Raw genomic sequence first — 23,428 nt, 5'->3', positions numbered from 1 at the left:
GCCCTGAGCCAACAGGCCCGTCTTATGTTCTTAACAGAGCCGTCTTTCCCATTGGGTTTACTGGTGCATTGGGCCAGGGCGCCGGCCTCTCGGGGCACCCCCAGTGAGTGGGGGAGCTGCATGGCTTTGCCAGCGACCTCCACTTTCCCTCCTGCCACCTGCCAGCTGTGCCCCGTCAACCATATGGCTGGCGGGTGTGCAGCTTCCTTCCCAAGCCCCCGTGGGAGGAGAGCGATCCCCGCAGAGCCTTGGGAAAAGTTCGACAACTGTGGGAAATGGGGGAGTGGGGCGCTGGAGGGATCTTTGCACCATGGCACCGGATATGCTTAAGACGGCCCTGGCTCTTCAGCAAATCTTTGCCTGCATTTGAAGCCCTCCAAAAGGCAAAAGAAGCTTCTGATTGTGGGGTGTAGGGGCTTGAGTGGGGAAAGGGTTAAATGACTCCTCTTGTGGGTTAAACCACAGAGCCTAGGACTTGCCAATCAGAAGGCCGGCGGTTCGAATCCCCGCGACGGGGTGAGCTCCCGTTGCTCGGTCCCTGCTCCTGCCAACCTAGCAGTTCGAAAGCACACCAGTGCAAGTAGATAAATAGGTACTACTCTGGCGGGAAGGTAAACGGTGTTTCCGTGCACTGCTCTGGTTCACCAGAAGCGGCTTAGTCATGCTGGCCACATGACCCGGAAGCTGTACGCCGGCTCCCTCGGCCAATAAAGCGAGATGAGCGCACAACCCCAGAGTCGGTCACGACTGGACCTAATGGTCAGGGGTCCCTTTACCTTTACCTACCCATTTCTATGCTCAGAATGTGCTCTTGTCAAAGGCACTCTCCACCCAACCCCCTCAAGGTCACCAGTGGTTCCTAACATGCAGTTTGCCCCTGAGAGTGGGATATGTTCCATGGGACAGACAGACAGAAAATGATGTTTACTTCTTTCCTCCTATTGATAGCAAATGATGGTTGTTGTTTTTTTCTATTCCACATTGTGGTTAGAGTACTGGACTAGGACCTGGGAGAGCAGGGTTCAAATCTCCACTTGGCCATGAAGCTCACCTTGGGCCAGTGACTTGCCTCTTAGCCTTCCCTACCCCCCTTGTTGTGGGGATTAAGATAGGTCAGATGGTGAACCATGTATGCAACTGTGAGCTCCTTGGAGGAAAAGGTGAGCTATAAATGCAAGAAATAAATCCATTGTAAGATTAAGGGTTCCGTACCCACAATTATTTTAATAAATAGGAAACTGTTATGGCCAATACTCTACTAGCGCAGCCTGCTTCGAAAGGCTGCAGGAGTAGACAGGCTGTTCATAGCAATTGAGTGTAGGCAGAGAAGGGGGAAAGGTAAACGGAAGCCACATGATTTGGTGTGAGAACAGGGGAGAACCAGTGCGCCTAATTTTGCCTCTGAAAGATTGGTAGGTATTGAACAGCCTGGCCATTTTCAGTTGCCAGTTGTCAGTCACTTTTGACTCAGTAGGTGACCTGAATTGTTTTGCATACATGCTATCCGCACAGCATGTTATTATGGAAAGGTTTTGCCATAAAGAAGATGTTTGGAGATGATCTTTCAGCATGTCACCAAGTTTTATGCATTATAAAAGCAATCAGAGTGAATCAATCTGAGGCTGTAATCCAGTTCACACTTTCTTGAGATTAAGTCCTATTGAACTCATACTTATTTGTTAGGTAAGTATTTTCATGGGCTGATATGTAAAAATTCCTACATCTTCTTGATTTTCCTGTAGATCAGACAATATATTTTATTACATTTTCTGTTCTTGAATCTATGCTGCCTTAAGATCTAATACTTCTGTTCCTCAATTTATTAATTCCAGTTTCCCCGATATTTAAACACAGATTAGCATTAATTTTCTTCATTCAGTACATATTTTCTTCTTGAGTTTAGAACAGACATGTTGTATGGGGGTGCGTGTTGCTTTTCATATTCTCAAACCAGGCATGTGAACTATTTCCCTAGGAACTGCATCAGTATAGCTAAATTGACATGATATGGGAATCCTTTGTCAAGCTCTGTCACAGCCATTTCCTTTGGTGGGTTTTGTATTGCAAACAGAATCACAGGTTAATTTCCGTCAAAAACACACACAATCTTCAGCCACAAATATACCACGAGTTGCTACTGATAGAAGCCAATGCTCTCATTTGAAATAATAACTTGCCCTGCTGAGACATTTCATGAGATCTTTGCTATAGGTATCATGCTGTTGAGGTCTTGCCGAGGGGGGCTGGGTGTATCAGAATTTTTGCAAACACAAACATTTCACAATGCATGCCATATGCATGTTCATTTGTAGCAGGGTTTTTCTATTTTTATTCTTTCTTTTTCCGCTTGTAATTTCATCTGATCTTAAAGCCTGGCCTTATGTCTACAGACCAAAACTGCTGTCATCCCCTTAGCTCACTGCTTGGCTCCTACTGTATGCCTCTCTGTGGGGCTACTCTTTTAAGAGTCTCAGCAAAGTCTGAGCAACTGAACAACCTGTAATGAGACACTTGATTCAGCCGCCCCGTAGGGCTGCATAAAAACCGCAGAGCAGAGTAGGAAATTGTCAAAAACGCTGCTGGAAGCAAGACCAGAATAGTGGACTAAGTACCAAGAGAGAGAGTTTCATAAAGCACCATCTCTTATCTGCTCTCACAGCTTAACACAATCTGGTGAAAACACAACTCAGTAATGAAAAGATGCTAATTTTTTTTCAGGGTAGAGCCCCTCTTCTGCACTCCTAACCCTTCTACCAATTAAATAGTTTGGTTTGTTTTAAGCTTGCTCATTGGCTTCTAAGCTAGTATCTTGATTCATGCTTCCTGTGAGCAGCTTTGGGGCTTCAGATCCAAAATCTGAAGTAGCTGAATTGATAGTGATTTGGGTCTTAGCAGAATGGATTCCTTATGAATAAGCTCCCCCACTGTCGCCGCAGGCGCCATTTCAAGCATGGACTTGCGTTTTTACCCATGAGTACTTTGTTTATTTTATCTGTTGATTTAAGCAAGCCCACTCTACCTTCTGACTCCAAAAGGGCTTGTTGTGGGTTCCCTATCAGATTTCTGGGATTATCAGGGTGGGTTGCCCTTGTGTGGGTCAACCTGAGGCAGCACCTGGATTTGACAAAAATATGGCGTTTAAAATTCAGTTGCTGGGTCTCCATGGGAGCTAATATGGCTCCAGAAGGCTAGGTGATGGTCAAAAAAGATGACTCATCCAGATTTCAGCCCTCTAGCAAGGGGTGGGGGCAGGGTGGGGTGGGGGTGTCTCTCTGTGTGTGAAAAGAACAACGCATCCCAGATTGAGAGCGGGATTGAGAAAGTCACAAGGAGCTGAGTTTAAAGCAACTTGGGGGCTAGCTGCCACCCTAAAGAACTGGTGTGGGAGCAATGTAATTTGTTTCCAAGGGGGATTCACAAGTAGAGTATGTGTAAATAAATGCAAATATTTGGAAATAAATGCAAATAGTCCAGAGAACCCAAACTTAATTAAGTTCTGTGTTCTAGCGGTTGGTTGAATAATATATATATAACCTTCCCAGCCACTTGAGTAAAAGGTTGCAGTTTGATAAAGGAATGGTCATAATTTTGAGGAGGGGAAATGCAATCTTGCTTCATTGCGCTAAGACAGGGGTCAGCAAACTTTTCCAGCAGGGGAGCAGTCCACTGTTCCTCATACCTTGTGGGGGCCAGACTATATTTTGGTAAGAAAAAAAGAACGATTTCCTATGCCCCACAAATAACCCAGAGATGCATTTTAAATAAAAGCACACATCTTACTCATGTAAAAACACACTGATTCCAGGACCCTCCGCAGGCCGGATTGAGAAGGCGATTGGGCCGGATCCAGCCCCTGGGCCTTAGGTTGCCTTGTTGTTGTTGTTGTTTAGTCGTGTCCGACTCTTCGTGACCCCATGGACCAGAGCACGCCAGGCACTCCTGTCATCCACTGCCTCCTGCAGTTTGGTCAAACTCATGCTGGTAGCTTCGAGAACACTATCCAACCATCTCGTCCTCTGTCGTCCCCTTCTCCTTGTGCCCTCCATCTTTCCCAACATCAGGGTTTTTTCCAGGGAATGTTCTCTTCTCCTGAGGTGGCCAAAGTCTTGGAGCCTCAGCTTCACGATCTGTCCTTCCAGTGAGCACTCAGGGTTGATTTCCTTCAGAATGGAGAGGTTTGATCTTCTTGCAGTCCATGGGACTCTCCAAAGTCTCTTCCAGCACCAGAATTCAAAAGCATTAGTTTGCCTACCCCTGCTCTAAGATCATGGTTCTCAGTGCTGACGCCTGTTTGCCCTGGGAACAGGGTTGCCACTTGTCCTGTATAATACAGGATTGTCCATTATTTCAGTGTAAAATTCTATGCCCTGCATTGATTCAATATAGGATATAGTTTGTATTCTGCTGTTCTCTCTCTCTCTCCACCTCTCACTTCCTTCCTTTCCATTTTTCTCCTCACTCCCTCTCCTCATCCCACCCCTAAAGAGGAACAAATCAGGGCAAGGTTTTCAGGTTGTTGCTTCCAGTTCCCTGAAGCTTTGGCTGGGTGAAGGTGGCCATCTGCAGAGCTGCAGCCTGGGAGTGCTGGGCCCTGCTCCTCAGAGAACTACAAGTTCTGAGTCTCTAGAAACAAGTGGTTTTGTGTCAGTGTAGCCCAGAAGCCCCACATGATATCTGAAAGAGGAGGCTGGGGGGAGAAGTATCTTCCCACAAGGCTTGCCCTCCCCACTGCCCCCTAATTATTTTCTCTCCTTCATAAATTTAATATGTGGAACATAGTTCATCCCCACATCAGAATATGCCCCCCTCTAGGTCGTCCATTTAAGCCCTGGGTAGCAAGGCACAGACAAGTTTACAAATTCATGTGTGGGTGCAACAAATTCCAGAGGGGCCATCGGGTTAGGCTGCAATAGATTTTAATGGATTACTTTGATGTCATTTCAATATGGGGGGGTTTGCCCCCAGCCCCTGCCATCCTGTCCTATATTTTGCCAGAACAAAGGTGGCAACCCTATTTGGAAACCAATAAGGGAGTCTAGAAAGAATCTCAGCATTCCTTGGCTTTTGCAAATTTCTGAAACTTATGGTTCTAGGTAAAGAGTTATGAAAGACCGATTCCAATGTTTTCTGATTGTTGAGGCTAAATGGCAGATCAGTAGGTTAGATCTACTGGGTGTATTATTATTTTTAAGTAAGAGAAACTAATCTTGGGAGATGAGCCTGGTCAACATTTGGGATTAGTAAACCCTGCAAGGATTACAACATGGATTACAACTCTGCTTAAAGATAAAATCGTTTCTACTTTATAATCAGATGAAAACCTATATAAATTAAGTGAAGAACCTCATGAGAAATTGATGGCTAGTGATATTTTTTTAAAGGCAAATAGTAGCAGTTGCTCCAAATAATAGATGTTCTTTTAACATACTCCCCCTTTGGCATTTAGTAAGGATGCAAGAATAGAAAGAAAGGAAGTTTAATTTAGAGCGTCTTCTGCCCTGTTTAGTTAGGGATCAGCTGTCCAACATAAAATAATAATGTGTTCAACTGTCCATCTTCTAATAGGCAACCTTTATCACCACTATATTCAGCAGTGCTAACAGCAAAAGAAATATTGTATGAATTCGTAGAAAATTGATAGAGTCTTTGTGACCTTAATATGATTATATGTGTGCTAATGCATTCAGTAGCAAAGGAACTACAACCCACAATGGGCATGGTCCAGTTCATAAAAGATGCATGCACCATTAACGGAGGGATCTTTGTGCACCGTTCAGGGCGGTGGGGGTGGCGGGGAGAGGCGGGGGGAAGGGGCGTCAGCTTATTTTAAATAAGGAACATGATTTTACCATGATCTCTCTTCCCATTTCATGCAGTGACCTTGCTTCTCAGCTCTCATTTAGAGTGTAAAAATACAAGATGCTCCAATATGAACATGCATTTTTATTTTGCAAAACTGTATAAATCAAGATGTGGGGTTGGAAATGTAAATAATAGACTGCTGCGTGGAAATGAGAGAACGAAAAAGTAATTAGCAAAGGGGTTGCTGAACACCTAAAAGTGTTAAGTGTGGATGTGAAAAAAATGTGTATCACATAGTTCAAATTGCCAGGAAGCTGGGATTGGCCTAAATGATAAAAGTAGAGGGTCCTCTTTAGTTTCCAACCAGTAAAGATTGAATCTGGTTTGTTGAATGCTTGGTGCATTCAGGGACATTTTAATTTGATAATGTCTAGCATACAGGATCATCCCGAGAATAGCTCTCCTTCGTTTCCCCTGTGCTCAGTATGGATGTAAGGCTTGCATCAGCCTCTAAATAGAAGAAGAAGAAGAAGAGTTTGGATTTGATATCCCGCCTTTCACTCCCTTTAAGGAGTCTCAAAGCGGCTAACATTCTCCTTTCCCTTCCTCCCCCACAACAAACACTCTGTGAGGTGAGTGGGGCTGAGAGACTTCAGAGAAGTGTGACTAGCCCAAGGTCACCCAGCAGCTGCATGTGGAGGAGTGGAGACACGAACCCGGTTCCCCAGATTACGAGACTACCGCTCTTAACCATTACACCACACTGGAAGAGAGATGGAGTGGAGCTGTGTTGCGATGCACATTGCACTGGCATGCTAGGGTGTGTGTGTGTGTGTGTGTGTGTGTGTAGCCAATGCATGAATTACGATGGCCAAGTTTTCCTGGTCCAGGAATGTCGCAGCTGATGTACCAACAGGTGAAAGATACTTCTAGTTGCTGGGGCTACCTTGGCCTCCAGTGACAAAGCTGGATCCAGAACCCTCTCAGATAGAGAACGTTCTCCTTTAGGGGTCTGGCAATCCCATCCAGGGGTTCTCAGACATGGGAACCATTTACCCACAGTGCCTCTCTCTTGCTAGGATTCAACTCAGCATGTTCTTTCTCATCCATCTTGCCACTCCGTCCAAGCACTGGTTGGCCTCTCCATTCTCCCTAACATTCAGGTGTTAGGGAGAAACACAGCTAAGTGACCACTCCAAGCAGTTTCGTATATAAGCAGCCAGAATAAGTCAAAGCAGCCCATAGTGGTGGCTATGACTTGATCAAGCAGCTGTAGAGGGGTTTCTTTGCTCAGGAAGAGGGGACAGCAACAAATTTGAGGCTTCAACTGTTGATGTCTAAGTAGCAAATAGGGGACGTGGATGGTGTTGTGGGTTAAACCACAGAGCCTAGGGCTTGCCGATCAGAAGGTCGACGGTTTGAATCCCCGCCACGGGGTGAGCTCCCGTTTCTCTGTCTGAGCTCCTGCCAACCTAGCAGTTCAAAAGCACGTCAAAGTGCAAGTAGATAAATAGGTATCGATAAATGGTGTTTCCGTGCGCTGCTCTGGTTTCGCCAGAAGCAGATTAGTCATGCTGGCCACATGGCTTGGAAAAACTGTCTGCGGACAAATGCCGGCTCCCTCGGCCAGTAAAGCAAGATGAGCGCCACAACCCCAGAGTCGTTCACAACTGGACTTAACTGTCAGGCATCCTTTACCTTGTTAAGTACCAAATAATAGTAACTATTATTGTAGTTTTCATTGTTGGCATCTGTTTCTCTTGAGAGACAATGGAGTGCACCTCTGGCGGTACCCAGAGGACAAGACCCCCTTCTCAGCCTCACTGATGTTGTTAAAGGAAAAGCAGACCGATACATTTGGCACCAGCCTGTCTGCAGGAGTTGCTGGAAGGAGGTATAAAAAGCACCATCCAGACATTTTAGACTCTAGATTTATGTAGGGTTTACTTAGCCTTTTCTTCTCCCAAAGATGTCCTGCAAGGCAGCAGAGTTTTAGAATCAGTTTTCCTTCTCCTATAGAAAATACTTCCCATCTGGCTCATTATAGAGAGCACTGCAAGTAAACAAAGAATCATGGCCTTATCTGAATGTTTTGTGGCTCTGGTTTTCATTCTTGGGTGTTTTCACCTATGCTCTCACAGACAGTAATAAATGGCAGAGAATAAATTTTCACCATGGCTGCTGGATGCAATGGAGCTCCCAGCCAGATTGAAATTCTTGCTTTGCTGCATTTTCTTGGTTCTTAACTCACAATTCTTCTTCTGGCCATTCTTCTGGTTTTCAAGCAAAACCTGTTTCTGGTGCAATTCCTATACGGTGAGTAGCTTAGGAGGTGGGCCTATGAGGCTAAGTGAAGTACAAGTGCATGAGTGAAAGAGATACAGGTGTTGGGAGGATACATCCCTCTTTGATCCTGGAAAAGCCAGCATGAATAATCTCATATTGAGGCTGTGTAAAGCCTCATTCATACACATGAAATTGTATGCTGTTTCCCAGGCATTGCTAAACAGGCTCGGAAAAAGAGCTGGACAAATCAGGTGCTGAGTTTCAAACCAGAGTCCTCTTGAATATTGTGCACTGGGAAGTACAGCCATTTAAGGTTATGCCAAATTCCATGCTAAAATACCTCTGTGAAAAGCAGAATGTATGCAGGGTCCCACATATTTTAAATTCTGCCTTCATAGCAGCTGTGTCTCTGGTTATAATTGTGAGGTGCAAAAAGTATCCAAAGGACATGCTTTAAAAATAAGTTCCTTTTTAAAGGTCTAGAATATATTCAAGAATCTTGTTCTGAATCTTCCCCCCAAATTGCTTGTTGAAATTTTATCATAGCTGTTTCTGAGAACAGTTCAGAGTTCTGGTTTTGGCATTAACACCTCGAACATCTGAACCCAGAAGAAGGATTGCCTTCTTCTGTGTAAATCTGGTCATCACATATGCTTAATTTTAGAGATTAGGCAGATGGGAAATGGAGGCAAGAACTTCTCATTTATGGTACCTTGTCTTTAAAAGGATGTTTGGTTGAGCATTATCTTAGCCTGCTGCTTTTTTTTTGCTGCTGGTGGTTCTGTTTGTTTGGCTTCCTTGATTTTTATTATTATTATTAGAATAATCAAATTGTAGAATTTTGGACTTCGAAGGGACCCCAGAGATCCTCTAGTCCCACCCCCTGCAACTAGATCATATATGACAGAATAGATCATAGACGACATAATAGAAATGTTATTGTTGTTGAATTCACTTGGTATAATTGGTAACTTATTTGTTGCATAAACAGCCTTGGGTGCGAATCAAGGATGGATGGGACAAAAATATTTTACATTTTTTTAAAAATATACAATTGGATCTAGACTTAAAATGACAGTTAACAAAGCTATACTCAGAGTAATCCCGTTGAAATTGATCCTATATTAAATTATATAAAAACATAACATGTAGCAAACAAAAGCATTAACATCATTCTAATAAATTACATACATAGCATAATTAAAAACACATAAAATGACTTTAAATCTGTCACTGAAAGTTTGGTGAAAAAGATGGGTTTTTACCTGTTGTCTGAAAAAAGACAAAGTTGGAGTGAGATGTATCTCAATTGGGGTTGTTCGTTTCACATAGCCACAAATGTTGGTTATGTGCATCTCATTGTTTACTTCATATGTGGTGGGCATGCCAGGTGGAACATGATTATTGGAAACCTATTATTATTATTATTATTATTATTATTATACCGCGCCCATTTGGCTGCGTTTCCCCAGACACTCTGGGCGTCTCCCAACAGAACACTAAAAATAGTATAAAACTTCAAACATAAAAAACTTCCCTAAACAGGGCTGCCTTCAGATGTCTTCTAAAAGTTGGATAGTTGTTTATTTCCTTGACATCTAATGGGAGGGCGTTCCACAGGGCAGGTGCCACTACTGAAAAGGCCCTCTGCCTGGTTCCCTGTAACCTCACTTCTCGCAGTGAGGGAACTGCCAGAAGACCCTTGGAGCTGGACCTCAGTGTCTGGGCTGGACAATGGGGGTGGAGATGCTTCTTTAGAGATACTGGGTCAAGGCCGTTTCGGGCTTTAAAGGTCAGCATCAACACTTTGAATTGTGCTCGGAAACGTAATGACCACAATATCAGAAACTTCAAGGTTTTTATTTCATTGGATTATTTTTTTTAAAATAAGATGTTCATAAAATCGCTAATTATGAATCTGTTAATGATAGCAAAAATTACGAGGGTTCATAAATGGAATAATCATGACTGTGTGGGTTATTGAGGTGTTTAGATCTCACAGAGTTAGACAAATCAACCAATGGGTGGGTTACATAGAAGGTGCAACAATAACCAGAAAACTAGAACTGTTGAAAAATGGACATACTTTGTAAATTATTGGAACTAATATTATAGATAGTTAAGGTCTGACAGTAATTTATTTGTATAAGCATTGAAAATGGTGTTCTACATTATTTGCTTTCTTCCAAATAAATGATTTGTTTATATTCTGTTAAACAATAAAATAAGTCATTTTTCAATTCACTGGGGGGGGCGTGCTTTAGGTTCGGTAATGAACTAGGTGATTTTTGGCTTTTTTTGCACTGTGCTAAGAAACACAGAGTTAGACAAGGGGCTGATTCACACAACCCTGTGCATTGCTTCACTGTTTGACACTTGATGGTGCACAGCTAACGAACTCTGGGTTTAAAGGAAGAAGTCACATGACGGCTCTGCATGCGGGGCTTGATCTTTGATGGCTCAATAACTTTTGAAAGCCATCGCCTGATGTCTCAGTGATCAAGCGAGGAAGGAAAATGTGCTGCCCTCCAAATGCTGTGGACTACAATTCCAATCTTGGGACGCGGGTGGCACTGTGGGTTAAACCACAGGGCCTAGGACTTGCCGATCAAAAGGTCGGCAGTTCGAATCCCCACGATTGGGTGAGCTCCCGTTGCTCGGTCCCTGCTCCTGCCAACCTAGCAGTTCGAAACCACATCAAAGTGCAAGTAGATAAATAGGTACCGCTCCAGCGGGAAGGTAAACGGCGTTTCTGTGCGCTGCTCTGGTTCGCCAGAAGCGGCTTAGTCATGCTGGCCACATGACCCGGAAGCTGTACGCCGGCTCCCTCAGCCAGTAAAGTGAGATGAGCGCCGCAACCCCAGAGTTGGCCACGACTGGACCTAATGGTCAGGATTCCCTTTACTTACAATTCCAATCAGCCTGAGCCAGCATGGCCAATTGTAGGAGTTGTAATAGTGCATAACATCTGAAGGGCGCCATGTAGGTTGTCCCTGAACTAGTACGTGTGGACCGGCCCATTACTTTTAGACAGATTGAGGAAGTTGTTTGAGAAATGAATAGTGGGCTAATTTTTACATAGCTCATGCATTACTTTCATTACAGGAGAAAACAGGAATGCTGCCAAGGCCAATTGATGTAAATAATCAGAATAATGCTGTCATCTTTCATGGGCATAAGTCCTGAAGAATCAGTTTTCTCAGTGATTATATGTGAATGTGGTAGTTAACATCTGAATAGCCCTTTGCTACCATCTATCTTTCCCAGAAGGAAGGATTTGCCTAATTATGTGTTTACAACTAATCCAGAATGCGGCAGCTAGACTGGTGACTGGGAGCGGCCGCCGAGACCACATAACACCCGTCTTGAAAGACCTACATTGGCTCCCAGTATGTTTCCGAGCACAATTCAAAGTGTTGGTGCTGACCTTTAAAGCCCTAAACGGCCTCGGTCCAGTATACCTGAAGGAGCGTCTCCACCCCCATCATTCTGCCCGGACGCTGAGGTCCAGCGCCGAGGGCCTTCTGGCGGTTCCCTCATTGCGAGAAGCAAAGCTACAGGGAACCAGGCAGAGGGCCTTCTCGGTAGTGGCACCCACCCTGTGGAACGCCCTTCCAGCAGATGTCAAAGCGATAAACAACTACCTGACATTCAGAAGACATCCTAAGGCAGCCCTCTACAGGGAAGTTTTTAACGTGTGATATTTTACTGTATTTTTGGTTTTTATGGAAGCTGCCCAGAGTTGCTGGGGAGGCCCAGCCAGATGGGCGGGGTATAAATAATATATTATTATTATTATTATTATTATTATTATTATTATTATTATTATTATTATTTACTGTATTTCATATGATGATCACCAGTTTGAAATTGGCAACTTCCATCATATTTTAACTGACAGAGGTGCGACCTTTTGAACATGTGCCTATAGCACCTATCAATGGAGAAGAACACGACAAGCCCATCAGATGATAATTAATATGTGAATTAATGTGAATCACATTTGAAGGACCTTCATGCAGATCAAGGAGGAGACATGTTTTCTGTTGCAGGGCTAGAACCACTGCATGAGGGATGATGCAGTGGAATCCTGCTCTGTGGTTCCTGCACTGAGCCTTGAGGTGGATAGGTTGCCTTCAATGTCTATCCCAAATCTATGACTCTATACTAGACAATCCAAAAGGGTCAGTTTGGGTCCCTTTCGCAAAACAAAGCTCACCTGGTTGTTGCAATTATTTCACTGAAAACCTCTCGTTGTACAAACTGATCCTTAGGGTGAAAGCAGCAGAGAAGCAAGTCGGAGAATATTGTCATTACATGAGCAGTGAGGAGTGACACCTGCCTCCAATACTACTCGTGGCTTCTTTTGAAGGTTTAAGATGATGTGGAGAGAATTTGGCTATGCAGTATTTAAACCCAAGAAGTCCTGACTGTCAGTTGTGTTGGTTGGCAATGAACAAACAGGTATAAAAGGAGAATTCCTGGATACCAAGATCTAGGTTTGGGGCAAGTACTGGTTGGTGAGAGAACCCCAGCAGAGATTTAAAATAATAAAATGAGCAGCAAAGTAAAGCATGGAAATATAGGCTATTGGACCTTTAAAATATGCCCTTGCAAGTTCCAAAGTAGTCTTCTCTTCCCCTAGCATAGAAAAAGACCACACATTTAGTAAGTTAAAAATGGTATACTTACAAAATCTCCAAAGGTCAAGTTCATGAGCTTTTCTATACATTAGTCAGAAAACACAGGCAGTAAAACTTGGCTTCATTGCAGAGGTGAAAGTTTCTAAATTATTGGTATAAGAACACTTGAAAGCGCCATGTAGTCTGAGCTTAGAGCAGCCATCTCAGACCTCTTTACAGGCTGAGCTTTTCAGGTAGACTGAGGTACAACAATAAGCTTGATTACCTATTTTCTCCTAAGGTGAGGGGGAGTGACCTAGGTAAGCCTGGCAAGACAGATTACTCTATGGCTTTAACCCCTTCATGCATTAATTAGACTTAAGCATGTTGGTTATATGAGACTGGTGATCCCACAAATCAAACTTACATATTGTGGGGCTTCCTGGTGGGATTCCATGTCTCCCCCCAACCCCATACATATTCTGTGTATGTGCAAAGATTGTATGAAGAGGACTCTACTGAGAACATGGCAGAAGCAAAAAAGGGAATTGTATGACTTGCAATTCATTTTCTTAGCCGCTGAGCCACATCAGCATGCACTTTGACAGACATAACCTGAGCAATTTGGATATGAATTTGTTGAAATTGCCACAACATATGTAAGCCATATACTAAAGAGGTTGCATGTATTAGTATTTCTACTTTGTGTTATTTTTTTTCCCCTAAGTGGCAAATACCAATAAGACTATGCCTTTTTCCTCTATTAAGCTATTGCACTTAATCCTGGGTGGAACTTTGGCTCTATCTGTTTGTTCTTTGGTGACTGTGTGCTCCCCGTCTCCTGAACTGGAATGTACAATTGCACTGGTTTTATTTTAAAATTAATGTTCTGATGACTCCTATGTCCTAAAAAAAATATGTAATAGCCAACTGTGAGTTCATATACATTTAAAAACTTCTTTTTTAAAGAGAGGAAGAACATTAAATGTGATATCAATGTTGGCTCTGTTCATTTTATAGAAACATAAACATGCTTTTATTATTAACCTGTTCTAAATCAATGTAAGAATTTCAATACAACACTTGTAAGTATTCCCAAACCAATGTGCCTCTCTGACTTCCTTTTGTGTTTTTTTTAAATTACAAATTAATAAGATTCCCAGGTTTCTGCCTAATGATTCTCTGCATTTATTGCTTAATCCCCATATAAAATATTGTTAAGATTGACACATTGCTATAGAGATAGAAGTCAATTGAATAATATGTAGCAGTCTATTTTATTTGTACCTTAATGTGGTGATGTATTTCTTTCACATCTACATTATTTATAAGTCTGTCCCCTTGGAGAATATATAGAAGAATTTGTTTTAAATGAGCAGATAATACCTTCTTTAAAATTTATAAGTATGGCAGAATCAGATCCCCTTTTTTTTTCCTTCACAGACCATGGCGTGGCAATAAAATAGTTCTGAACTGCCTTGCACTTGCTATTCATAGGACAAACGTGGGGTGGGATGAGAGGATCTTATTAAGGTTGAGTTAGAATTCCATTTCTATAGCCATCAGTAAAACCACAGAAAACAAAATCTACACCAAACTGTCTGGCAGAAATCCTAAAAATTGTTGCTGGAATACACAGGCACCTGTGTTGCATCCTGCCCCAGAAACAATAAACAGTCCGGCTCCTGCTTCATTGATTTATTATTATTTTTTATTTGCTACTAATAGCCATTCACCTGCAGAAATAATGCACACACCCCTACTTACTTATTGAGGCATAAGAAGTTGGAAGCAGGCTTTTGTGCATGTAATCTCTAAGTGGATATTGAACTGCATCAATAGATGGGTACATATTCCTACCCCAATTTAGCTGCTAGAGGAAGTATGGCTCTGGTCAGATTGATTGGCAATAGCACTACTAGGTGTTGAGGTGGGGGGGGTACTACAGCCAGGTACAACGGGCTGAGGCCCAGCTTCTTGCTTGCATAGGTCTTCTTTCAGGAACTTGGTGGCATGCAGATAACTATTTCATACCCTCCAAGTATCTCGATTGGCACCCTTCAAGCATACAGGCTGGGGATGTGGGTGGTGCTATGGTTTAAACCACTGTTCCATTTGGACTTGCCAATCAGAAGGTCGGCGGTTTGAATCCCCATGACAGGGTGAGCTCCCGTTGTTCAGTCTTGAGTGGGGAAAGGGTTAAATGACTCCTATTGTGGGTTAAAACACAGAGCCTAGGACTTGCTGACCAGAAGATCAGCAGTTCGAATCCCCGTGATGGGGTGAGATCCCGTTGTTCAGTCCCAGCTCCTGCCAACCTAGAAGTTCAAAAGCACGTCAAAGTGCAAGTGGATAAATAGGTACCGCCCTGGTGGGAAGGTAAACGGCGTTTCCGTGCGTTGCTGTGGTTCGCCAGAAGCAGCTTAGTCATGCTGGCCACCTGACCCGGAAAAACTGCCTGCGGAAGCGGACAATCACCGGCTCCCTCGGCCTGTAAAGCGAGATGAGTGCTGCAACCCCAGAGTCGTTCACGACTGGACTTAATTGTCAGGCGTCCTTTACCTTTTAGGCATACAGGCTGGGATTGATAGGAGTTGTAGTCCAAAGCATTTGGAGGGCAGGTTTAGGAACTGGGGCAGTCTGTTCCAGAGCAAGGATTTGGTTCCAAGTCTCTTAGAAGCAGGGCCGGCCCACCCACGAGGCAAGGTGAGGCAACTGCCTCGGGTGCCAGTTTCCATGAGGCGGCAGATCTGGCCTCCCAGGAATGCATCGTCCGCTGTTGCTGCTGGGGTGCCCATGGCTGTGGCTGTGCACTCCTTGAAGTCAATGCCGCCTCTACAATGGTACACCTGCCCACCACGATTCAGAGCAGACAATGCTTTTGGTTGGCATGCATACTTATGGTATGATAAGGTTAAGATCAATAAGGCCTTTAAGAACCATATTGTCAGAAAAGCAGTGTTCAATGTCTGGACAAAATATAAAGACTTATTGGAAAATAAAACTCCAAGGTGGCTTTCACCTCTGGAAGCTAAGGCCCAAAAAAGACCCAATATGGAAGCCTATTGGCCAAAATATTGGGAACTGCTAGAAAAAGATGGAAATAATTGGAAATTGCAGAGTATTTTTTGCTCTATTAGATTCACTTTTTCCCTCCTAAAAAGTAAGGGGAAATGTGTGTGCGTCTTATGGAGCGAATGCAGGCTGCGCAGCTATCCCAGAAGCCAGAACAGCAAGAGGGATGGCTGCTTTCGCTGCGCAGCGATCCCTCTTGCTGTTCTGGCTTCTGAGATTCAGAATATTTTTTTTCTTGTTTTCCTCCTCCAAAAACTAGGTGCATCTGGCAGTAGAAGATGGATGAACTCTGGGGATCGGAATCGGGGAATGGGGGGGGGGGGATTTGGAACCCAAAGGCTGTAAAATTACATATTTTTTCTTTTTTTCTTTTTTTCTTGTTTGTTGTTTGAACATAGGGGAATTCGTGGAAGGGAACTGGGGTCGACCTTAGGGAAGTATATAAAATATAAGGAGAAATGGTTAAATAAGATAAATAAGATAAATAAATTAATTAAATTAATTTGGAATAAATGGGTTATTTAAAATTACAGTAAGGCTTTAAAATTCGGGGTAAGAATTTGTGGAATTAATTTAAGGGAAATGGAATATAACAGGGGGAGGGGGGGGGGAGTCCGGGAAAGATGTTAATGATACTAAGTGTAAACTATATTTTTCTCTTCTTTCTATCTTTCCTTTTCATTCTGGAAAATTTAATAAATATTATAAAAAAACAAAAACAAAAACTAGGTGCATCTTGTGGTCTGGTGCGTCTTATAGAGCGAAAAATACGGTAACTTAATTGAAACGCTTCCCCAAATGAATGGTACATTGCATGTAGTAAGAAAGTGTAATCTAGCCCTCTTTCTGTTATGTTCCTCTGTTGTCTACCCATTGGGGCATTTTTAACAATTTTAAAAAGACCCTGTACCTCTAGTCTCAAGTAGTACCTCCAGTCTCTCGTTCTGTGAAATTTGTAGAGCCTAGGCTGACTTTTAGTCCCAAACCCTGACTCTTCATCTGTGCAAAGTCCAATTGCCTTTGATCCACTAGTTTGCACCCTGATATTTTACAGATATTTTACTCTTTCACAGAGATAAACAGTAGAAGTCACTTTACTTTGGCCCAGTTAATTCTTGCTCTATGAAATTAGGATAGCTGTTGCTCACTTTAGCATTAAAAAAAAGAGGTTCTTTCCCCTGCAGAGAGCTTGTGCGATTTTTTTTTTTTTTATGTAAATGGATGTATAATGCAATCCACATTAGCTGTGTTGATGATGGCTTCAGTTTCACTGCTGTCAGATTTCCGTATCTCCCTCCGAGTGAGTAGGCTGGCTTGAATGAATGTTAGCATAATTTATGCAGCTGATAAGTGATTTGAGCGCTTGAGTTATTGATAAACCGCTTTAGCATATCATTTTCAGCTTGATGCTATGTGACATCACAGCAAAATGTAATGTGCTAGTCCCCAGGCTAGATATTAAGGTAGAGCTTTTTCTTTGAATTCCAGGAGCCAGAGGAAACACAGCACTGTCTGATACAAGCACATCTGATCAGCACCAACCCAGTCAGTCCCATCCAGCGTTCCCTGTCGGGCCCCAGGTCAGTTTCTCTCATTGACTCGAAATAAAATTTGCTTTTCTGAAAGCAAATATTAACAATCAGCTAAATGGATAAAGTAGAATTATTTGGCTGCATGCTGTCGTTTGAAATGTATGCTTAGCAATTAACATTTTTAAAATGTGTGTGTATGTGCATGTGTGAGAGAGTTTGTTCATCTCATTTTTTAAAAAGATAGAAATCTATGTACAGTTTTCAAGCCAAATTTCAGATTTGGGCTAGGGATTTTTGCTCCTTAATTTAGGTTACTGGAGCCTCACATCAGCCTTCTGCTTTAAACACAGCCTGAGTTGATGTGAAACTGCTAAATGGACTTTTAATGTAAGTTTGATTCAACAGTTTGGGTTTGACAGTTGTGTGTGTTGCGCACGGACTTTGTTTCAAATTACATTTATCCTAGTTGGGAGCCAACAAGTATTTATGTGGATTGTGCTGTAGTTCTAAGTAAAAATTTGAAGGGTTTCTGTTTACAAAGTGACGGAGCCAGGCTGCTAGGGGGGAGCTGGCAGACCTTCTGGCCCCCAGGTTCTGAGCATATCTCCACAGGAGAATTAATTTGGCTGGTGCCATTTGAACTGCCACAAGTTCCTCCTCAGAATCCTTCGAGCTTTAGTCTGTTAAAGGTGCTGAGAATTTGTGTTTGCTTTGGCAGCACTTATATTAAAATTTGAACTATGCAGCAATTTTAGCACGACCCCTGCACAAGGATTACATGCAGATTCGTGAAGCTTTCCATATTTGGGGAGGGTCTTTGGCTCAGTGGTACAGCACAAACTGTGCCTCCAAAAGGTCCCATGTTCAATGCTTGGCATTGTTGATTTATTTTTTACAAAAACCATCAAGTTGCATGTGATGCTCAAGACCTCTGTCTATGACCCGGAAGGGCCAAAGCCAGTCAGAGTAGCAACACCCCCCCCCCCCGAACTATAGTTGGCAGCTTTTGCTGTTCTGCCCACTGGTGGCTGCTAGCTCAAAGGAGTTGTTTGGCTATGTTTCTTAGGAAATGTTCGGTGATTAGGTTTAATCAAGCCATCCTTTCAAGAGCAACCAATACTTATATTCTAGATGGCGCAGCTCAGAGCACAGGTGGGGTCCATATTACCCGACCTGGTCTAGTATATGCTATGGATGTGAAACTGAAAAGAATTCAGAGGAAATCAACAAATCAGCGTTTGTGAGTGTAAAGGAGCAGAGTATTATTTCCTAAAGAGAGACTGAGAGCAGCAACGAGGAACACACTTCCTCTGATCTCCGAACAGATCTGCGTACTCATGGGAAGGGGCAGCCTGTAGAGCAGTCCTCACTGCCACAAATCAGACCTATATTATTTTTATTTATTAAATTTGTATGCCACCCTTCATCTGTAGATCTCAAGGCTGTATAAAAAGTATATGTGGAGCAACAACTCCATGTGGGTTATAGATTGACCTCCTGAGCTTTTTGGGTTTTTTTTTTTTTTTTACAAATTTAGTTATATTTTGTCTACGCGACAACAGTCGGTCCACCCAGATGTCCTTTTTGTTGTGCTTTGGCGATGATTTGCATTGGGACAGTTATATATGATCTCACTTTTAGTACTGTTTGCACCTGCAAATGTTTAGGAGCGGACATACTTCTTTGTTTCCAATAAATACGAGTCCTGTAATTTCCTGCTGAAATCCTGTAACTGTTTATGCCACAGATGTTCCAATTTATTTTCTGGGCCACTTCTGTTGCACAGCAGTGCAGGAGCGGCCCTCTTAAGTGGCCATAATGTGCTCATATTGGGGAAGCAACTAATAAAGTGGAATGATGTTCAGTACAAATCCTCTACTAATGTACTATTATTGCACTATTACTGTTGCAGAATACCTCTGCAAAAAGCAAACACAAAGAACAGCCCTGTATTTACATTTTAATTGCTTTGTTCTTTTGAAAACCACCTTGAGAATATGACTGAAGGAATGTTAGTATAAAAAAGCAGGCCAACAAACTTATTTTTGGTTGTTAGGTCAAGTTGGGTTTGCTGGTATGCTGGAGGTGTCTAAACTGCTTTGGGAAGCATTTTGTTTGAAAAGTGATTTACAAATCTTAAACAAAGGCTTTAATTATCACCAAATTTGGCAAATAGCTACTGCATTTTAAAATATCATTGGATACCTACAGTAAGTGTTTTCGTCAAGGGTTTGGAACCTCTCTGGCCTGCGGGGCAAACCTAGACCACCAGGGGCCCCCATTTGGCCAATGACCACATGGAGTACGAAATATTTACTTGGAAGCCTGTTTGCGCATTAAAGTTGTAGTGCATCAACACCTTCTCTAGAAAGCTTTGCCTGAGAAAGCTCTCAGGCACTGATTTTTCCCTTTCATAAATTATTATATAAACTCGCTGCAAATTTATCAATTGAAATTGATTGTTCATATTACTTTTAGTTGATTAATCAGCGAAACTTGCATATGGGTAAAAACAATGTTTCTGGTGCCAGGAGCATTTTTTCCTTTGTTTTTAGACGGCACATACATTTCTTGTAGGAGGCATCGTCTTAGAAGAGGCATTCCTCCCAACTTAATGGAAAAGAGAGAATGCCTCTTTTGAGAAGGCACTTGCCAGCTATATTTTTTAATCACAGTGAAGAAGAATGTCTGTATCTATATCTGTATCCATATCATCTGTATCTACAACTGCTGGCTGATTGGGACACCTTTTCAGTCAATTAAAAGTGTTTTTAACTAGTTAATCTAAATCAGGCATGTCCAACAGGTAGATTGTGATCTACCGGTAGATCACAGAGGTGTCCCAGGTATGAAGTTTAGTGATCGCCATTGGCCAACCCTCCCCTAAAAAAACCTCAACAACTTCTGGCAATGACAATGGGTCGATCACAGCCAGTCTACTGTGAGTAGATCACAGTCTCTTGGGAGTTGGACGTGCCTGATCTAAATGATCCAGCATTTCTAAATGCTGCTGGCCCCACGCCCTGTGATTGTAGTCAGTAATCTAAAACAAATCAGAAGTAAGTCACAGACTCTGGGTCAGTTTGCACAACATGGTGTCCACCAGAGCTTTTAGACTACATAGTGTGTTCTCCTTCATGGAGAGCATGTGTTGCGGTGGAGGCTAGCAAGACACCCACTGTTGCTGGGCGGGATAGGAGTTTGGCCACTGTTAACATGTGCTTTCTGTTGCTGGGGAGATTTGAATGTTGCCATTTCGTGATTGACAGCCATAGCCTTTAAATATCCTGCGCGCAGCGTTGAGCTTTCTCTTTTTGCTGCGCGCATTGGATCACCAGCCCACCCTCCCTATATTTAGGGTTGTTCGCTTGACCTTGCTATGCCTGTCATGGGGTCATCTGCTTTTGGGGCAGGGGCCTGGTAGGAATTTTGTCCATTTGGCTGATTGGCTGGTGCCATTTGGTTTTTGCCTACTGCGTAGCAAATCGTCACAACTTGTAAGGTTGCGGTTAGGCATTGGTTTAGAGATTGGTTGGTGGAGGAGCATGGATTGGCTGTGCCTGCCCCTCCAAAATGCTGCTGCCGCAAGGGTTTTACGTTAAAGGAACCCAAGGGCTCACCATGCTTTTGTCTGAATCCCCTGGCAAGGGGCTAGGGCCACGCAAGAGCCCCTGGGAGCATTCGGGGAGAGGTGATGCATGGTACCCAGTCCCGTCTCTCTCCCCAAAATGTTTTCCCTTTCTGACTTTGCGGGCGTGCGAATGTCAGTCTGTCCCCGTGCAGTGTCAGATAGTTGCAACCAATGCCTAAGCAACCACTCACATTGTTTGCAATTTTAATAAAGTTGTGGCCAAAATTATGCCAAAATCCTTAAACTAAAATCAAGTGTCAATTGTGTTTTACTGGGGGGTGTCTTGGGGACCTCGACATGCAACTCCGGTCATACCTGAAGGTTGGCTGTGCTGGCTGAGGCTGATGGGAGTTGTCCAACAACATCTGGAGGGCACCAGGTTGGGGGGAAACCACTGCTCTAGTGAAACCACTGCAGCCGTGCTGTTATGCCTTTATTTTGTAATATGTTAAAATATGATCATTACGTCTCCTTTCAGCCACTACTGACGGCGCAGCAGCTAGCCTCAGCTGTCGCAGGGGTGATGCCAGGAGGCACGCCAGCACTGAATCAACCTATCCTTATTCCTTTCAACATGGCGGGTCAGTTGGGGGGCCAGCAAGGACTGGTCTTGACTTTGCCTACCGCTAATCTCACCAACATCCAAGGGCTGGTGGCCGCAGCTGCAGCAGGAGGCATCATGACTTTGCCGTTGCAAAATCTACAAGGTAAATCGCATTGGAAATTCCACTTCCTTTTTCCGGTTTGTTTGTTTTCATTGTTTCATTTTATAATGTATATAAAACCGAGTGAACAATCATAACAACAGAAGGCAATTAAAGGATGAAAAACAAAACTATAAAATAGGCACGTAGACTGAGTTCGGTAGATTTGGTTTAAAGTTCTTAAATAATGGCAGAGCTTGTAACAAGAGATGTTTAGAAACTCTGATTTCAGTGTCTACGCAGCGTTAATTTGGTCCCCCATTGATTACAGGGTGCAGAGTAGTTTTTATTTTGTTGTAGTGTTGTTTTTATTTTGGTTATATATTTTGTGGTTTTGTGTTCTGGTTTTGTTCTGTGAGCTGCCCTGAGACCTCCGGGCTCTGGGTATAGGGCAGAATATTATATATGGTATATGGTATACATACCTCATCATCAGATTGAGCTCTGTGGAACAAAAGGATTAATTTAGTTGTTGTTGTTTTTTAGGGACAGAATAAAATCTACTACTGTAAATTGCCATTGATTCAAAAAATTATCAGAAGGAAGGATTCGTAAAGTTTGAAACAAAAATAGAAAACTTGCTAGAAATAACATTTGAATTGTAGCTGTTCTCCTCAAAATCGAGAGATTTTTGGTTTTGCATGTTTTTAAGTATGTTTCTAATTTCTGTGTAATTGGATTTTAACTCGTTTAAAATAAATTTGCATATAAATGCAAACATATGAATTTTCAATATTTAATTATTTTGGCACATATTGTAATTTTAGACATAAAATAAATTAATTTTTCAGTTTTAGGTCGTAATTTTTTTAAGAGGAATTCAGATTTACAGTAGTTGACTGAGATACCTGACAGAGACATTGGAAATTCATTTCGTTGGTCGGTTTTGACACACCAAACTTTTGCAAATGCAAAAACAGTATCTGGAATTCAAAAAGGGAATTCATTACTTCCATTCCTTTGGGCCACTGAAACTCTAACAGCACATGTTACAGATAGGTAGCCGTGTTGGTCTGCCATACTGGAAGGAATTTTTTTTGTTTTGTCTAACAGCACATGTTATAGCTCAAGTTTAGTTCAGAAAAGACATATTGGTTAAGACCAGTTGAGTATTAGCATTCCTAATTATGTTGGCGTGCTTTAATTATGTTGGCGTGTTTTGGGTGGAAAATTCCTGACCTCGAAGAGGGTTTTTTGTGACCTTAATATGCAAGAACCAGCTCAGCTCTTAGGCAGGCTGAGGCGGCTGCCTCAGGTGGCAGCAGCTCCTTGGGTGCCCCACCTGCTCCAATCAGACAGGGCAAGGCGACAAAATGGGCCAGAGTACTTACACTGCACCTCCATGGTTACATCCACACCACGGGAGTCTGGAGCAGAGACCATCCTCCCCTCTCCACGTCCCTGTCAGTGCCATTCTGGGTGCAGAACATTTCTTTCCCTGCTCTCTTGCAGTTGAAATGTGTTGTGTCAGATGGCAGGGGTGGTTGCTCGCGAGTAACCAGGCAGGACTCCAACCTGTCTTTTGCAGGTTTTATTTGGTGCAAAAACTATTTACAGGGCGGAACCCCAAAGTTCACGTCTGCCTCAATCGCTAGCAGAATCCAGGAGTGGCTTTTTCCAGTTTTGTCCCCAACATAAGAACTTTGTCACCCCCAGCCTTTTTCTTCCTTCTGTGTGCTTTACCCCTCTGCGCAAGGTGGGCAATGGAAGAGGCGTGCTTCCCTCCTGGCTGGCTTGACCAGGAGCGGTGCTGGGGTTCCCAGTAGCATCCCCTGA

At 42.9% G+C, this 23,428-nt stretch overlaps 1 protein-coding gene and 1 long non-coding RNA gene across 3 annotated transcripts in view; one reads left to right on the top strand and one right to left on the bottom strand.

The window, feature by feature from the left end:
• The window catches only part of POU6F2 (POU class 6 homeobox 2), a 305,380-nt gene that overhangs the window by 138,420 nt on the left and 143,532 nt on the right, over window positions 1–23,428 (top strand). For both annotated transcript variants that reach the window (XM_081931098.1, XM_081931099.1), the window contains exons 3-4: window positions 17,274–17,365; window positions 21,427–21,655. In XM_081931098.1, the coding sequence (XP_081787224.1) occupies window positions 17,274–17,365; window positions 21,427–21,655 (321 nt within the window). The remainder of the gene's footprint in view (window positions 1–17,273; window positions 17,366–21,426; window positions 21,656–23,428) is intronic.
• LOC309380965 lies at window positions 1,651–22,577 on the bottom strand. The gene is made up of 3 exons (XR_014173235.1): window positions 22,501–22,577; window positions 12,685–12,729; window positions 1,651–1,736 (listed from the first exon to the last, which is right to left on the bottom strand). It is a non-coding gene; the product is annotated as an uncharacterized lncRNA (long non-coding RNA).

The sequence above is a fragment of the Podarcis melisellensis genome, assembly GCF_964234715.1.
Source record: "Podarcis melisellensis genome assembly, chromosome: 12".
NCBI classification, from domain to species: domain Eukaryota; kingdom Metazoa; phylum Chordata; class Lepidosauria; order Squamata; family Lacertidae; genus Podarcis; species Podarcis melisellensis.
Note: the sequence above shows the minus strand (reverse complement) of the source record. Positions and strands in the feature narration are given on the sequence as shown.